At 37.7% G+C, this 18,119-nt stretch overlaps 1 protein-coding gene across 1 annotated transcript; it reads left to right on the top strand.

Moving 5' to 3' along the window:
• Positions 1-4,295: 4,295 nt before the first annotated feature.
• Positions 4,296-17,681, top strand: LOC103889760 (uncharacterized). Its single transcript, XM_063720950.1, has 5 exons — positions 4,296-4,459; positions 5,145-5,286; positions 5,326-5,735; positions 7,885-7,955; positions 17,595-17,681. Exons 1-5 carry the CDS (start codon positions 4,296-4,298, stop codon positions 17,633-17,635), a joined length of 828 nt encoding a protein of 275 aa, XP_063577020.1. The 3' UTR covers positions 17,636-17,681.
• Positions 17,682-18,119: the final 438 nt, after the last annotated feature.

Genomic DNA, 18,119 nt, shown 5'->3' with positions numbered 1-18,119 from the left:
TTAAAATCTGTATAGCATTTTCTGGTGTAAATATATAACTTTTCGAGATTTTTCAAGTATTAAATACAACTTTTTGGAATCCTCACACCTGGCTCCCTATGATGACATTCAAGAATTCCTTAGGATTCTGGGAATCTTAGAATGAAAGTCACTGCTCTGTAGGAATGAATGAATGAATGAATAAGAAAGGAAAGGAAGAAGAAAGAGCGTGTCTACTAAATGTAAATTAATCATCAAGGAATGTTTATTTTATTAATAAATTTGTCAACTTTAGGTTGCCAAATCTAACAAGATACCAACATGGCATTCATGGTGATCACACCTCTAGTCAAATTTTATTTTAGTTCATTGACTATACTATTAATATCCTGAAATACTCAAAACTTCTGTCTTAATTCTGTGAATAATTCACTTATTTATCACCCTATACACTACTGAATGAATGGAATGGTGCTTGGAATAAAGATAATTACAGGGCTAAAAGGGATTTCTCTAGAGGCAGGTTATAGTATTTTTTTGTCTGACTGGAATAAAACAAAATTAATCAATATTTTCTGCAACCAGTGGCTTTTGACTTAGTCGTCTATTAATATCTATCAATCACTATAACCTCAGGCCTATTTCCTCAATTCTTCTTTTTGCTATGACAAAAACTTGTCCATTTTTTTCCCGTTAGAATTATATGTTTCTCCTGTTTTCTTTTCATCCAAACAACTGGACATCAACTTAGTACAGATAGTGCAATTGATCCGAACCCTACAGAACTCACTGTTTCCATTTACATAACTTACATAACTGTCAAGCTAAAATCACTCTCAAATTTTTTTTTTCAATATTTTAATTTAATTTAATCATATTTATTCATTCATTAATTTATTTTGAAAATAATTTTAACTTGTATTTTACATTCAGGGGTACATGTGCCAGTTTGTTGCATGGGTATATCTCATAATGCTGAGTTTTCGGGTATGAATGATCCCATCATCCAGATGCTGATTTGGTATGGTTTGACTCTGTGTCCCCACCCAAATCTCATGTTGAATTGTAATTCCTAATGTAGGGGGAATGACCTGGTGGGAGGTGATTAGCTCATGAGGGCAGATTTCCCCCTTGCTGTTTTTAGATGGTAAGTGAGTTCTCATGAGATCTGATGGTTTAAACATATGGCACATCCACCCTGGCTCACTTGCTCTCCTGCCGCCATGGTAGAACGTGTCTTGCTTCCCCCTTCAACTTCTGCCATGATTATAAGTTTCCTGAAGCCTCCCAGCCATGCTTCCTGTACAGCCTGTGGAACTGTGAGTCAGTTAAACCTCTTTTCTTTATAAAATACCCAGTCTCGCGTAGTTCTATATAGCAGTGTGAGAACAGATTAATACATGAGCATAGTACCCAATAGTTACCTTGTCAAACATTGCCTTCCTCCTTCTCCCCTCTAGTAGTCCCGGTGTTTATTCTTTCCATCTTTATGTCCATGAGTACCCAGTGTTTAGCTCCCACTTATAAGTGAGATCATGTGGTATTTCATTTTGTATTCTGGCATTAATTCGTTTAGGATAATGGCCTTCAGCTACATCCATGTTGCTTCAAAGGACATGATTTTATTATTTTTATGGTGGCATAGTATTCCATGGTGTGTGAAATGGTTTGGAAGTTGGCCCCTATAAATCTCATAGTGAAATGTGATCCTCAGTATTGGAGGTGGGGCCTGGAAGGAGGTGCTTGTGTCATGGGGGTGGATCTCTCATGGCCTGATGCCGTCTTTGTGATAGTGAATTCTTTCAAGATCTGGTTGTGTAAGGGTGTGTGGTATATACCCCCAATACCATTCTCTCTTGCTCCTGCTCTGGCCATGTGATGTGCCTACTCCCTCTTCACCTTCCATCATGAGTAAAACCTCCCTGGAGACTCCACAGGCACCATGCAGATGCCGTCACCATGCTTCCTGTACAGACTGCAGAGCTATAAGCCCATTAAATCTCTTTTCCTTATAAATTACCCAGCCTCAGTTATTTCTTCATAGCAATGCAAGAACGGCCTAATAATACAGTGTAGATGTCCCACATTTTATTGATGCAATCCACTGTTGATGGGCACCTGGTCTGACTCCATGTCTTTGCTATTGTGAATAGTGCTGCGATGAACATGCAAGTGCATGTGTCTTTTTGGTAGAATAACTGATTTTCTTTGGGTCATATACCAGTCATTCAATTGTTGGCTTGAATAGTAATTCTATTTTAAATTCTTTGAGAAATTTCCAAACTGCTTTCAACAGTGGCTGAATGAATTTACATTCACACCAATTATGTGTAAATGTTCCCTTTTCTCCACAGCCTCCCAAGATCTGTTGTTTTTCGATTTTTTAATAGTAGCTATTCTGACTGGTGTAGGATGGTATCTCGTTTTGGTTTTCATTTGCATTTCTCTGATGATTAGTGATGTTAAGCCTAATCTATGCCATCAGAAAACTGGGAAAATACAGTGTTGCTTGTCAAAACAAATTGTTTTACTTTGCTTTAAAAATAATCAATTGAGTGTATATTTCTTCCAGCAAAATTAAGAAGTAAACATTTAGAAATGTACAGTACCTTGCTGTTAAGTCTTCGCACATGTATACCTATCGAACATAAAGGCCACCTTAAACTTTCATTTGAAATGAAAGACAATTTTTAAGAGGTTAAGGGCTAGAAATTTGTTCAAGTCCTGAAGTTAAATTAGCTCAAGTAAATGCAAAGACTTTCCTTTAATTAAAGTCTTTTAAATAAACACTTTAAAGCATAGTTGGTTTGTCCCTCAAATCTTGTCCAAAGCCACTATTTTCAACTCAGTATATCAAAGAAGCTTTCAGACATGATTATGAAGCTCCCTCAACTTACAATATGCTATTTGCAACCTTAGATGGCTATCATTCTGGCTTTTCTACCTTTTAGCAACAATAAGCACACCCTTCCCATTTCTCGCCCACCCTGACTTACCCGTCTTTGCATTTAATATATAATTTTTCTCAGAGTGTTCTTACACATCTTTAACTGTAAATATGACAAAAGTACACAGTATAGTACATGTGCCACATGTATAAATGTTGTATCTAGTCATACAATTTTCCTTTTAAAAAAGAAATGTTTTATTTTCAAAAAGCAAAGACTCTAGGAATCTTTTCTAGCTGCCAGTCATAAAAACATAAATTCCTGGTTAGATTCCCAAATTTGCCTGGCCATAAGACCCACTTGTGATACTTGTCAAACACATGTATTCTGAGTCCCACCCGTGATCTCCTGAATCAGAATCAGTAGTTTAGAGGCCTGGGAATACATATTTTAAACAAACGTCCACAGTGACTACGATTAGTCAAGCTTGAAAAAAATTTCACTAGGATTTTATGACTGAATAACCTCACAAACATAGGAAAGTTACTGAGAAAAATATGAGCAGAATTTCATAATTCTGCCTTTGCTGAAAGTGTTTGTTCCCTCCTCTACTCGTCAAGACCTGACAGCTTATGTAACTCCCCCAAACCACCAACACCTGGGAGGAGTTGAAAATGATTTTAATGAAGAAGAAAAGCTGATGTTTAATTTCAAAACTGATGGTGACAATAGAAGGGAGAGGCATGAATTTATCTTGATTCTAACACATATCATTGTATTTGAGTCTACAAACGAAATTGGTTTCATTTTTATTTTTTGTATGTTTTCGCCAAACTCTAGGCATATATAGAGGCTGGGCAAGAAAGAAAGAAATACAGAAATATGGCATATGTCATCCCTTATTTATTTCCCCATGCGACCAGCCAACAGCTTCTTCACCTAGTCCCCGTTTCAAGCTGACTTTCTGTCTACTTCTCTGTTGGAAATGGAGCTTCCCTAAAGACTACCTCAATGTCAGTTACCCAGAGGCCTTTTTCCATCTTGTGCTCCTAAATTTCTATGATATTAAATGATATTACCCTTTCTGGAAATTCTCCTTAGCTTTGATTTTATAATTTTACTCTAACTCTGTTTCATTCCTTCTTTTATAGCCTTTCTTTTCTCTATCCCTTTACTGCAGAAATGTTGCACGGCTTTGTTCTTGACCTTCTGATCTCTCCACATTCATTCCCTCAGAGCATGTAACCATTTTCTTGGTGTCGGCCTTCTTGACTATCTGATTATTACCATCATATAACGATGTTGGTGATGAGCATAGCTAACATATCCTAGTCATTTTCCTTGTAGGTTATAATAAGCACCCTATATAATTTGTGCCATTTAATTCTTCAAACCTAAATGATACTATTACTAACCAAATTGTATGAGATGACGAAACAGATTTTCATCAAAACCATGGAAAGCAAACGTGAGGAGCCCCTGTGTGTCTCCTTTGTTAATGCCTCTGGGCATCATGGCATGTGGATTGCCGTGGAATGGGGATTAGGAAGCGCAGCACTGTTGAAACACCAGAAAATACGTTATGATAGCGGGTAAGGCCTCTCATCTCTGCACATTGAGATGGTTTTGTTTCTGAGTCAGGTTTGAGATGAGCCAATCCTGACTCCATGGTGCCACCAGGGATCACGAATTTAATAAGATCTTCGTGGATGCTTGGAACCCAACTGGTCTCTGTTTTCTACTTTAGGTAAAGAGCCACAGCTTGAGTGGGGTGGTTTTGGTGTCACATATGCTATCAATAATAACCACCGTTTTGGTGTCACATACACGATGAATAATACCCACCTGTGCAGAGGAATCACTGTGGACTACTCCTCGTTACATCCCATGCTCTTGCGATGGATCCCTCTCACCTGTTTACTGATTTCATTCAAATTCTTCAGCGACCACAGGACCCCGACTTGCCTTATCTATCCTGGTTCCTATCACTCTGCTTTACAGGCCTGGCCTGCTCGCGGCTCCTCACACCAGCGCTGCACGGCTCCCTCCACGCCTCTGCCCTGTCTCCTCCATCAGGCAGAACTAGCTTCCTCCATCTGTATCGGGCAAAAGCCTGCCCAGCGTTCAAGACCCTCCTCAGATGCCACCTCCACGATTAGGCTTCTTCCTGACCCCTGAACCTGTAACACGCGCCACCATAACTCTCCACCTCAGCCCACATTCCCACAGCACTCGCGACGTCCGGGGCCCTCAACATGGCGCTTCATTCTATTTTAGGGTATTTCCTGTTTGTTTCCTGCACAAACATTCGCGCGAGGCACAGCCCCGAGTGACCCGCGCACCAGTGGCCCGCGCTTCCAGCCGCACCGCCACAGGCCAGCGAGGGCAGCCTGAGCCGCTTCCCGCCCCCGCGGGGACTGTAGCCAACCTGCAGCTCTAGCGGGAGGCGGTTCCACAGCGCGCCCGGCAGCCCCGCCACAGCCAGCACCAGCGCCTCCGGCGGGCTTTCCTCCCCTCGGGGAGGCGCCAATCCTCAGGGGCTCCTCGAGAGAGAGCCAGGGAGCAGCTGTGTGCGGACACCTTTCGGCCCTCTGCGGCCGCCGTAGCTCTCCGGCAGAAACGCGGATGTGGAAATCTCAGCCATTCAGGTTTTGAATCAAGACGAATGTGGGTTCTGGACAGACGTACGCTGTCAGGGAGTGTTTACTTCGCCTGCACTTCTGTTCCTCCCCGCCCTCGTGCTGCTCTGGGTCATATACTCGTCCTGAGCCGGCTTCAGCCTCTCAGCGCAGGAGTCCCCGGAGCCATGGCAGAGTACTCTTACGTGAAGTCTACCAAGCTTGTGCTCAAGGGAACCAAGGCGAAGAGGTGGGCCCTGCAGCTCCGGCGGGAGCCTCCTCAGTTCTTTTCGGATGCACTCCACCCCCGCGAATCCGGTAGAAGTCGTGGCGCAGAGACCCGGTTTTGTGGCCTCACAGGCTTCGCCCTGGCCACTGTCCAGGCAGGACGGAGGCCGGACCGCGGTTTCCCGAGCCTGTGCAGAGAGGAGCAGCCTCCCGCGCGTACGACCCTGGAAACAGGATAGAAGGGCGGGTGACCCTTGGCCCCGTACCCACGAGTTTGGGTCCCCCGAGGCATCTCTCCAGGCCTCTGCCTGGTGGTCTGCGTTAGTCTGATCTCGTAGTTCATGATACTAACTTCCTTTGTTAGGGATTATTCTTTTCTCCATTGTCTCTTCCTGGAAAAATTATTGATTAATTTTTTCTAAGCTAATATGTAGAGTGAAACCAGGATGAATCACACAGTGGTTGAGGTGTATATGGGCTTTGATTGTGATGTGGGCTCGAAACTACACTCTGTCATTTGCTAATTTTGTAATTTTTGGCAAATTGGTTAATATGTCTGAACTTCCATGTACTCATTAAGAGATCAAATATCTTTGAACCTCCGTTTACACATTTATACTTTCAGACCATTTTTTATACCTTTAGAAGACTGTGAGGATTAAATGAGAGAACATATATGCAGTAAATAAATTGAGCCAAATGTCAGGAGGAAGTCGTAGTGGTAATTTATTAGCTCTTTAGGAGAAAAATACCTGTGAACTCATATCACCGCTTCTTTTTTATCTGGCAGATTTGCCCGAGGTTTTCTGTACATAGAAATATTGAGCATTTCCTCCTGGTCTCCGTGATAAACAGAGGTTTTGATATTGTTAGGTGAGATGGAAAGAAAGTATCAAGGAGTGAGCTGAAGCTACTGCCCTTGAGAACCCTCTTGAGGAGTCTGGGCTCACGAAGATGCCAGAATAAGTCGCAGGTATATCCTGAATGAATGTGAGATTTTTACTCTGTGAATTTCCTGTGAGGAGTGGTGAGTTATTTTCTGAAAACTTTATGATGAAAATGCAGACAAGAGTGTCTTAAGATTATCGTAATGATCATAATTAATGCTTATGTAGCACTTTCAATGTGCCAAGAAATTGTTGTAGGCACTTTGCACATTAACTTTTTTCAAATCGCTCTTGTTTTTTTATTTTTTTATTGCGATGTAATTCATAATTATAAAATTCACCCTTTTGTACAGTCAGTGGATTTTAGTATATATTCAAGAGGTTCAGCACTGTCTAGTTGCTCAGCATTTTCGTCATCTCAGAAGGAAATCTCTTCCTACCCATTAAAGCAGTCACATCCCATCCTCTCCCTCTCCTAGTCCTTGGCAACCACTAGTCTGCTATCTTTGTGAAATTGCCTATTCTGAATATTTCCTAAGAAATCATGCAACATGTGGCCTTTTGTGTATGGCTTTTTTCACTTATAACGTTCTTGAGGTCCATCATTGTTGTGACACTTGTTCCTTTTTATGGCTGTGTAGTATTCCATTGTATGGATGTATCATTTTGTTCATCCATTCATCAGTTGATGAACATTTAGGTTGTTTCCCCTTTTTGACTGTTGTGACTAATGCTAATATGAATATTCTTACGTAATATTTTTGTGTGTGTATGTTTTCATTTCCCTTGGGTATACATACTTAGGAGTAAAATTGCTGGGTCATATGGTAACTCTTTAACTTTTTGAGGAACCACAAACTGTTTCCTGTAGAAGCTGCACCATTTTAAATTTCCTCCAGCAATGTGTGAAGATGCATATTACCTCTTAATTCTCACAATAGCCTTGAGAGTTAAGTTATTATCCTAATCTTTTAAGTGGGGAAACTGACCCACAGAGAGATTCAGTACCTTTTCCAAAAATCGCAGAGCTAAGAAGTGACAGAATCAGGATTTAAAATCTGGCAGTGTGGCTCTACAATCTGCTTTGAACTTTAACATAATATGTACAAAGCCTGAAGCAAATTCTCAGTACTGTATTTAAGAGGGCATAGCAATGTAAGTCTTCCCAAATAAATAATTTATAAATGAAACAGCTTAAAAGACTTCCAAGTCTCAATCTTACGATAATTATTTATCACACAAATCAATATACCTAAACTCATCTATATAAATTATGTCCTGTAGTAAGAAGAAAAAGAGCAAAGGTAAGAAGAGAAAAAGAGAAGAATATGAAGAAACCCAGCTTGATGATGTTGGTGAGTGAGTTTTCAGTGCTGTATTCTGAAAAAAGTTAACATTTCTTGAGATCTCGTTGAAAATATTTTCCTAGTTGGAAATTTATGATGTATTCATATTTGTCTTAAAGTGCTTAAATATTACCTACAGTTGTAAATTCCATTTATTCTTTAGCACAGTAGATGCTACTGATGCCTTTACTTCATTGTCAGAACAGAGCACAGGAGAGAAGAATTACAACTCTCTGACTTAGTAGGCACCATTAGACTGCTTAGTAGCCAGAGATTCTGATACATAATTTTAAAGGTTTAATGTAAATGTTATTCAACCAAATATATTTTACAAGTTCTTTTCTTTGAACATGTATACATTTTAGTTATAGAAATCAGTTGTCTCTTAAACGAAGTATCTTCACAGGAAAAATCATTATTTTGTGAACTCTGAAATGAATGAAAATTTTAAATACAATGTCAGAGTAGCCTGTAAATGATACTAGAAATAAACTGACAAAAACACACTTAACCAGCCTATTTTCCATTTAGTTGTTTCCATACTTTTTTTTTCTCTTTTAAAACTTGGCAAGTTGCATTTTGAATCTTCATAAATTATGGTAGCTTAAAAAATATATAAAATATGGAATGGTATAAAGCTAATGTTCTGGAAGAATCATTGCTTTTGAAATGGCAAATCAACAATACTAAAATTAGGATAAATATCTAGGGTAGATATGTAGATGTGGAATTGCTGTGTCAAAGGATAGGTGAATGTTTAACTAAGTAAGAAACTGCCAAAAATTTTCTAAAGTGGTTGTGCCATTTTACCCTCCCACCAAGAATGAATTAGTGTTCCAGTTACATCCTTGCCAAGAGTCGATGGTGTTATCAGTCTTTTCTCCCAGTCTGAGTTTTACCTTTTCAGTTTCTTAATGGTGGTTTTCGGATGGACAGCTTTTTTTTTTTTTTTTTTTTTAGATGGAATCTCGCTCTGTCGCCCAGGCTGGAGGCCAGTGGCGCGATCTCGGTTCACTGCAAGCTCCACCTCCCAGGTTCACGCCATTCTCCTGCCTCAGCCTCCCAAGTAGCTGGGACTACAGGCACCTGCCACCACGCCCAGCTAATTTTTTGTGTATTTAATAGCGACGGGGTTTCACCATGTTAGCCAGGATGGTCAGAAGCTTTTAATTTTTATAAAGCTTAGTTTATTTTTTTTTCCTTTATGGTTACTGCCTTATCTCTGATCTAAGAGATCTTTGCTTACCCCAAAGTCAGGAAAATATCGTACATTGTCTTTTAGAGGAATCATAGTTTTAGTTTTCACATTAAATCTGTCATTAATCTCAAATTAATTTTTGGCATGGTGTGAGTTTGGTTTCAAGATTTACTTTTTTTTTTTAACATCTTGATAACCATTTATGCCAGCACCATTTGTGTTTCCTTTTTCCATTAATCTAGTTTCGTATCTTCATAAAAAATCAATTAACTTTCTATGTATTGGTCTATTTCTGAACTCTGTTCTATCGATTGTCTGTATTTCTGTTGGTATAGTTCTCTTGATTGCTATAATTTCATGAAGTCTTGAGATCAGGTAGTGTGAGACCTCCAACTTTGTACTTACTATTAGTTTATTAATTTCTACAGTGAAGTCTGTTGGATTTTCTCAGAGAATTGTATTGAGTCCAGATCATTTGAGGGAGAATCAACAACTTAATATTGGGCCTCAATATTTCATAATTTTCAATGTAGCGGTCTTGCATGCCTGTTTAAAAATTTATTCTTAAGTATTTTATAATTTTACACTACTGTCAATAGAAGTTTTGAATTTGATTTTCCAGTTTTTTGCTGTTAGTACGTAGATCTACAATTTATTTTTTTATAGTGATTTTGTAGTCTCATAAGTCTGTTTCACTTATTACTTCTAGTGGTTTGTTTATATAGAAAACTAAGAAATTTGCAATTGTTTCCTGTGACTATCGTTTTACTTCTTCTTTCTAATCCTTATGTCTTGTCGTGCTTTTTATTGGTTTATTATTCTGTCCAGGACTTCCATAGTGTTGAACAGAAGTCGCGAGAATGGGCATAAATGCATTGTTTCCAGGTTTAGGCAGAAAGCTTTCAGTAGTCCACCATATGGTATGATGTCTGTAGGATCTACAGAGAAAACCTTTATCAAGATGAGGACATCCCTTTTAAACATTGTTTCTTGGGAGTTTTTATCATAACGATGTTTAATGCTGTCAAATGCCTCTTTCTGTATCTGTTGAGACGATTATACAACTTTCTTCATTCTGCCTATGAATTACATTGGTTTCATTTTCAACTTTTAAACTAACTTTACATGCCTGAGATAAACCCCACTTGGTTGTGGTGCGTTGTCCTTTGGGATATTGCTAGATTTCATTTCTAGGTTTTTTTTTTTTTTTTTTAAGATTTCTATATTGGTGTTGATGGGAGATATTGGACTTTTGTATCCTTTTCTTGTAATGTCTTTATTTGATTTTGGTGTCAAGGTGATATTGGGTGTCATAAAATTAGATGGGAAGTGCTGTCTCCTTCCCTGTTTTTGGAAATAGCTGTGTAAGATGGGTATGATTTCTTCTTTACATGTTTGATAGGATTTACCAGTGAAGTCATCTGAACCTAGAGGGTTCTGTTTGGTTTGGTTTCAGTTCTTTGTGGGAGAATTAAGGTTTTTTAAGAGATATTTTCAGATTTTTCTGTTGTCAGTTTTAGTAATTTGTGTCTTTTAGGAAAATTTCCTTTAATCCACGTTGTTGGATTTATTGACATAAAATTGTTCAGAATATTCCTTTAATATCCTTTTAATGCCTGTACAATCTAATCTGTATTGCAGTCTCTTCATATTTGTAATTTGTGTTTTTTCTATTTTTTCCTGGATCACTCAGTGTAACTGGAGGTTTATCAATTCTTTATAAGATCACTTATTTTAGATCATTGATGATCTTTTAGTACAGGGGTATTCAAACTTTTAGCTTCCCTGGACCACAATGGAAGGAGAAGAACTGTCTTAAGCCACACATAGAATACATTAACGATAAGCTGATAAGCCAAAAAAAAGAAAAAGAAAAAAATCTCATAATGTTTCAAGAAAGTTTATGAATTTGTGTTGGGCTGCATTCAAAGCTGGCCTGGGCCACATGCAGCCCTCAGGTTGGACAAGCCTCTTTCAGTATTACTTATTTTCTCTTTTTTTCATTTTCTATTTCATTTATTTTCGGTCTTTTTTTTCCTTCCTTTAACTATTTTCAGTTTACTTTGCTCTTGTTTTATTGCTTCTTAAGAAGGAAGTTAGATCTCTTCATTCCACTTTAGTTTTAGTTATAGTCAACACATTTTGCTTTCATTTTCATTCCATTCAAAATATCATGTAGTTTTCCTTGTGATTTTTCTTTTCATGGACACTTGAGTTATTTAAAAGTGTATTGCTTTTAATTTCTACTACATAGAGATATTATAGGTATGTTATTTTTGCTGATTTCTAATTCATTTATAGTATAGTTGGAGAACATACTTTCTTAGTGAATTTCCATGTACACTTGAAAAGAATGTGTATTCTGCAGATGTTGGTTCAGGCCTTTTTTTGTTTTTTTGTTTTTTTTTGGAGATGAAGTCGCGCTCTGTTGCCCAGCAGGCTGGAGTGCAGTGGCAGGATCTCGGCTCACTGTAGCCTTCGCCTCCCAGTTTCAAGTGATTCTCCTGCTTCAGCCTCCAGAGGAGCTGGAATTACAGGCACCTGCCACCACGCCTGGCTAATTTTTTTTAATATTTTTAATAGAGGCGGGGTTTCACCACGTTGGCCAAGCTGGTCTCAAACTCCTGACCTCAGGCGATCCGCCCGCCTCGGCCTCCCAAAGTGCTGGGATTATGGACGTGAGCCGTGGCGCCCGGTGGTTCAGTGTTCTTTAGATGTCACTTAGATCAACTGGTGGAGCTTGTGACTATGCACATCTTCTGTGTCCTTACTGATTTTTTACTCATCCTACAATGTATTGAGAGTTATGTTAAAACCTCCAGCTGTAATTCTAGATCTGTCTACTTGAGCAGTTTTTGCTTAAAGTATTTTGAAGCTGTCATGTGTACACATTTAGGATTGTTAAGTCTTCCTTATAAATTCAGTCTTTCATTTTCATAACATTTTAACCTTTATTTCTGTTAAATGTCTTGATGCCTAGTTAAATTATTTGACCACCCTTTTTCACCTGTCAAGCCTGGGCCTTTTTTAGTTTGTGCTTATTTATTAGGTTTTTGCCTGTAGACTTAGACAGTGACTCTTACTCTAGGAAAGTCTCATCCTCATGGGCCTCAGCCACATGTTCTAGGTATACTTGGTAAATTCTTGCGACTGTGCTATGTCCCAAATTTGTGTGATCTCTGGCATCTCCAGTCAGCCCTCAGAAGTGCCAGCCACTCTGCAGAGGCCTTGTGGAGCCTGCTTGCTGTATGCACTACCCCCAGCCCTTGACCCCAGACCTGCAGAGAACTTTTGCATACACTTTTGAGGCCTCATCTGTATGTAGTTGCCTCTTCTCCTGTACCTTATTCTATAAACTCCAAACATGTTAGCACTGCAAGACTCTCAGCTTAGTGACAGTGACATTGCCTCGTTTTTGGAGGTCTCTACCTCTCTCTGTGTGGTCAAGAAACTGCCATTCGGCAGAAAACAGAAGTTTGTGTGAGATTTGCTTCCTGTGTTTTCCTGTTCTCAAATATCACAGTCCTGTTCTGCCTGTGTTCCAATCCCCGAAAACAGTTTTCTCAAATATTCTATCCAGTTTCAGTTTTCTCATTGGTCATCCTGGGAGGGCAAGTCCAGATCGGCTGGAAGAGGAAGTCCTTCTGTGTCTTTTTCTCTTTGCCCTTCCACCTTCTTTTGCATTGTAGATTTTCTAAATTTGCCGTGTAAGTAAGCATGTGTCTATTTGTGAAGGGAAAGAAAAAAAACTTTTAATTTTTTAAAGCTGTTCTGTTCGTTCCTCACAAGGATCTGAAGGGATTGGTAAATAGGAAGAAAGAAATTCTGTCTTACACATGGAGAATACCATGTGTGACATTAATAAAAATGAGCATGTCTGTAAGCAAAGAGTTTCACTGAGCTCTGCTAGATTCAGAAGCAATTGAACTTACAACATCGTAGTTTGCAAAACACAGATTTGATTTACCCAGGAACTAAAGCTAAGTAAGCTATGGGTTAATAGAAGGTCTGTGAAGGGTACTTAGACTACAGTAAGATTGGGGAAGAAAATTCCATTTCCAAATCTAAAATATATCATTCCTTTGTGCCAAGCAAATAATGAAGGCAGAGATTTAAAGGGGCCCTTAGCACAGAAGCACTGGGTTAGTCAGAAGGTGAGGTGAGCTGTCACACAGCCTTGATGCTAGAATGAGGGTGCCCTGGTAGTATCTTATCAGCCATGACACTGGTGCATCAGGCCTTTTTTTTTTTTTTTTTTTTTTTTTTTTTTTGAGACAGGCTCTTGCTTTGTTGCTCAGGCTGGAGTGCAGTGACATGATCATGACAGTGCACGCTCGACCTCGTAGGCTCAAGCAATCCTCTCATCTCAGACTCCCGAGTAGCTGGGACCACAGTCTTCTATCACCATACCCAGCTAATTTCTTATTTTTTTTGTAAAGATGGGGGTCTCCTTTTGTTACCTAGGCTGACTTTGAACTCCTGGGCTTAAGTGATTCTCCTGCTTCCACCTCTCAAAATGCTGGATTACAGGCATGCCAGACATATGTAAACATTCTAAACTATGTGAAAATATGTGAAAAGCTTTATTATGCATTGTGAGACAACACAGCGGGAATATTTCACCATCTGCCTAAGGTTTAAAAGGAAATAACTTTAAGCATTTGTCTAAATAGCAAGTAATGTTTTAGAGCGGATTCTCTTAAATTCAGCTTGGGCGTCTGCAGCATATACACAGCTTGAGCTGTAACCTGACGTAGAGACAGGCAACTTCAGTGCCCACTGTTCTTAGGATCCACTGCTTTTTCACAGCTAAAACCCCCGAGTGGCACTGTTAAGTATTATGTTATGTTACTTTAGTCGTTAAACATATAAGCATACCTCCACAGTTTGAATGTAGGCCACTTGCCGAAAGTAGGCAGAATGCTCACATTTAATTCTTGATGATACTGTGTTTAGCTTTCTTGTTCTTTGAAATCTCATTGAGAAAAAATACTGGCATCTGCTCAAAGTAATTTCTTTTTCTGTTGACAATATTATAAGTAATGTTATTGTATCATTTCCCTACTTGGACAGAGTGTGAAAATTTTGAGGAGCTTGTCTGCCAGAAATTTCTTCTTCATTTGCAAAACATTAATGAGATATTATATTTAAATGATTTTATTTAATAATAAGTGTACTTGGTGAACGTGGCATAGAACATACAAAGTAAAACTAATTTAAAATTATTAACTATTACATTTATAAGAAAGACTTGCTAATCATAACACTGTTCATGATTCTGAATAAAGCATTATTTCTTTTACTGAAAACAATTGTAGCTATAACTCCATCTTCTAAATTGTCATTAGTTGTATTGCTTTCTACTCGTCTTTAGCTGAAATTTTAATTTTGATTAATTTTCTTTTTCTCCATTGGTTTTGTGTGTGTGTGGAGGCAAAATACACAGAATATAGAATTTGCCAGTTTTTCAATTTTTACGTGTATACTTCAGTGGCATTTAAATGAATGCACCATTTTACCTTCCTACCAGCATTGCACAGGGTTTCAGTTTCTCCACATCCTGCCCAACATTTGTTTTTCTGGTTTTCTTGGTTTCTGTTTTTTGTTTTTTGTTTGTTTTGATAATAGCATTATAATGGGTGTGAAGTGGTATTGTATTATGGTTTTGATTTATATTTCCCTAGTGACTAGTGATGTTGAGCATCTTTTCGAGTGCTTATTGGCCATTTGTATATCATCTTTGAAGCAATGTCCGTGTATATTCTTTGCCCAGTTTTGAATTGTGGTGTTTGTCTTTTTGGAGTTCTCTATATAGTCTGGATATTAATTCCTTATAATGTGTGTAGTTTACAAATATTTTCTCCATTCTCTGGGTTGCCTTTTACTCTGTTGACAGTGGTTCTTGATGCACAAAAGTTTTTAATTCTGATGAAGTCCAGTTTGTCTATGTTTTCTTTTGTTGCCTGTGCCTTTGATGTTCTATATAACAAATCATTGCCAAATTCATTGTCGTGCAGCTTTTCCCATTTTCTTCTAAAAGTTTTCTAACTTTAGCTCTTACATTTAGGTCTTTGGTCTATTTGAAGTTACTTTTTGTATTTGGTGTTAGATAAGGGTCCAACTTCATTTTAGGTAAAATTTTATGTATTTTAAAATTGATTACGAAAAGCATGAAATGTTTAGTTAAAAGAAAATTTTGTGCAGTGGAATTAACTGAATCTTTAAAACCTTTTCATTATGGAAATATCCAAACTAATCCATACATAGAAGAATATAATGAGTCCCCATGTGCCCAGGCCCCAGCATTAATTATCAATATTTTGCCAATCTCGTTTCATTTACTTACTCACCCACACACACATTAATTCCTAGAAAATTTTAAGTAAAATCACAGATATTATGTCATTTTACCCATAAGTACATAAATGTACATTTCTTAACGTGGTATGTATTTCTCTCATCAAATGTTTTGTTCTTTATTTTTATACGTTATTCTATGTCATTATCAGACCTGGTAACATTAACAAGAATTCCTTAATATGTCATATCCAGTTGATGATTGACTTATTTCCACTCTAGTTAAAGTACAATTTAGGAGTAGGTTTGAGGATATTTTTTAACATTAAGATATAAACTTTTATAACAACTGTTAAAATAATTTTTGCTAGAGTCTAACATTTCTATTGGCAAATTGGAAATTAGTATACATAGACACAGATTGTGCTCGTTTTGCTTTCAATCTAAAATCATAGTTAAGATTACTGGCCGGACGCCGTGGCTCACAACTGTAATCCCAGCACTTTGGGAAGTAGAGGCGGGTGGATCACGAGCTCAGGAGTTCAAGACCAGCCTGGCCAATATGGTAAAACCCCGTCTCTACTGAAAATACAAAAAAAAAATTATTCGGGCATGGTGGCAGCTACTCGGGAAGCTGAGGCAGAGAATGGTTTGAACCCGGGAGGCAGAGGTCGCAATAAGCCAAGATCGCGTCTCTGCACTCCAGCCTGGGTGAAACAGTGAGACTCCGTCTCAAAAAAAAAAAAAAAAGATTACTATGCTAGAAAGTCTTCCTGTAGAGGTATTTTTAAGAAATATTATGATAGGCATTGCCTCTGGAAAGCAGGTATGAATATATGGCTGGGGTCTATCATGAGAGAGACCGTTCTCCATATATCAATTTGTATCTTACATGTTGTCTTTTGTTTTGTTTTGGTCTTTTTTTGAGACAGGACCTTGCTCTGTCACTCAGGCTAGAGTGCAGTGGCATGATCATAGCTCACTATAACCTAGAACTCCTGGGCTCACGTGATTCTCTTTCCCAGCTCCCCGAGTAGCTGGGATTACAGGCATACACCCCCATGCCTGGCTGTATGTTGCTATTTTGTATTTTAAAAACCTAATTCTGACTGTGCTGGTAGTGGCATGAATCTGTGCACATACATGCAAACAAGTACATGTAAAACTGGTGAAATCTGAATAAGCTTCATGGATTATATCAATGTCAGTTTCCTGATTCTAACAATGTATGATACTTATGCAAGATGTCATCATTGAGACAAAGCGAGTAAAGGATATGTGAGATCTTCATAGTATTTCTTATGACCACCACGCGATGTGAACCACCAGCCATCCAGATGAAAGAAAACCCAGCCCTTGTGACTTGACTAAGATATTAAATCCATGTTATCAGCACGTTTTTAACTGGATGTGATATAAGGTTAACATATTTTATAATCATTGTATTTATAAATATTTTGTCTAAATGTTATGGTATTCCAAGTTTTCCAAAAGAATCAACCAAATACAAGTTATAAATAAACATTTTATTTGTTATGGGAGATAAGCTAACCAAATTTATAACCCAGATTTAGATACACAAGAAAATCAGTTTTTAAAGTTTTGTTTAATAGAAAGCAGTGTAATAAATCAAACATTAAACAACTAAAAATGTATATGAATATTTATTTTCACACACAAAACTCCCTCAGACATCAGTTCTAAAATTCAAAATACCAAAGGCATTGTATATACCTTTTCATGTTTTCTAATTCTGAAGAAAATAAATTTTACTTAAAATGCTAATATTTGAATAAAGTATGCATTCATAATTATGTTCTTGTCTTTAAAGTTAATTTTTCAAACAGAACTAAACAGTTTTATCTTCAGTAGATCTTTTAGAAAGGAAGCAATCCTACCTCATCTAATTAGAATTTAGTCCTACTAGGAAGATACACTACAAATATTTATTGTAGTAATCTTTGAATAGTAAAATGAAAGGTGATTTTGGTTTCCTTTTCTATATGTTCTTGTATTATATTTTTCACGTTCTTCTCTTAAGTTCTTTTCTGTGATTTTTAAATCAGGGAGGAAAAATTGATTCAGTCTAAACACTTAGTGTTTCTTCTACAAGAAGTATCCTCATGGCTATTCTGTTATTTTGTTTCACTTAGGGGAAAATGGTTTTATTGGCCTCAGACAGCTGCTTTATTAGATGCAATGAAGCAGGAGACATAGAAGCAAAAAGTAAAACAGCAGGAGAAGAAAAAATGATCAAGGTAATGATGACATTTTATACGGATGACTGCATTCATACATGCAATGTGACTGTATCTCTTTAAAATGTTAAATCATCATTTACTGTCACTTTAAAGATTTAGTTAATAGCTTTTTATAATGTGTTGTTTCAAATAGACTCATTTTTAATTATAAATCCCATAATTGATGGCTTGTTTATACAATGTGGTAAAGAAATCAATGCATCTAGGAGCTACCTTGCCATTATCTCCAAGGATTACTATCTTTTTCTGGTAGTTCCACATGCTCTTTTTAAGCTTTCATTTTCTTGTTTTCTTGCTTGTATTTTAAAATCTAATTTTTAAAATAGATAACATGTACACGTGATCCAACATTTTTAAATAAAAGCATATGAAGATGAAGACATATGCCTGCCATGCATCTTACTCACCTGTGTCCCA

This window comes from Pongo abelii, chromosome 22, assembly GCF_028885655.2.
Source record: "Pongo abelii isolate AG06213 chromosome 22, NHGRI_mPonAbe1-v2.0_pri, whole genome shotgun sequence".
Lineage (NCBI taxonomy): Eukaryota > Metazoa > Chordata > Mammalia > Primates > Hominidae > Pongo > Pongo abelii.
The sequence above is the reverse complement of the archived record's forward strand: the minus strand, read 5'-3'. Positions and strand labels throughout refer to the sequence as shown.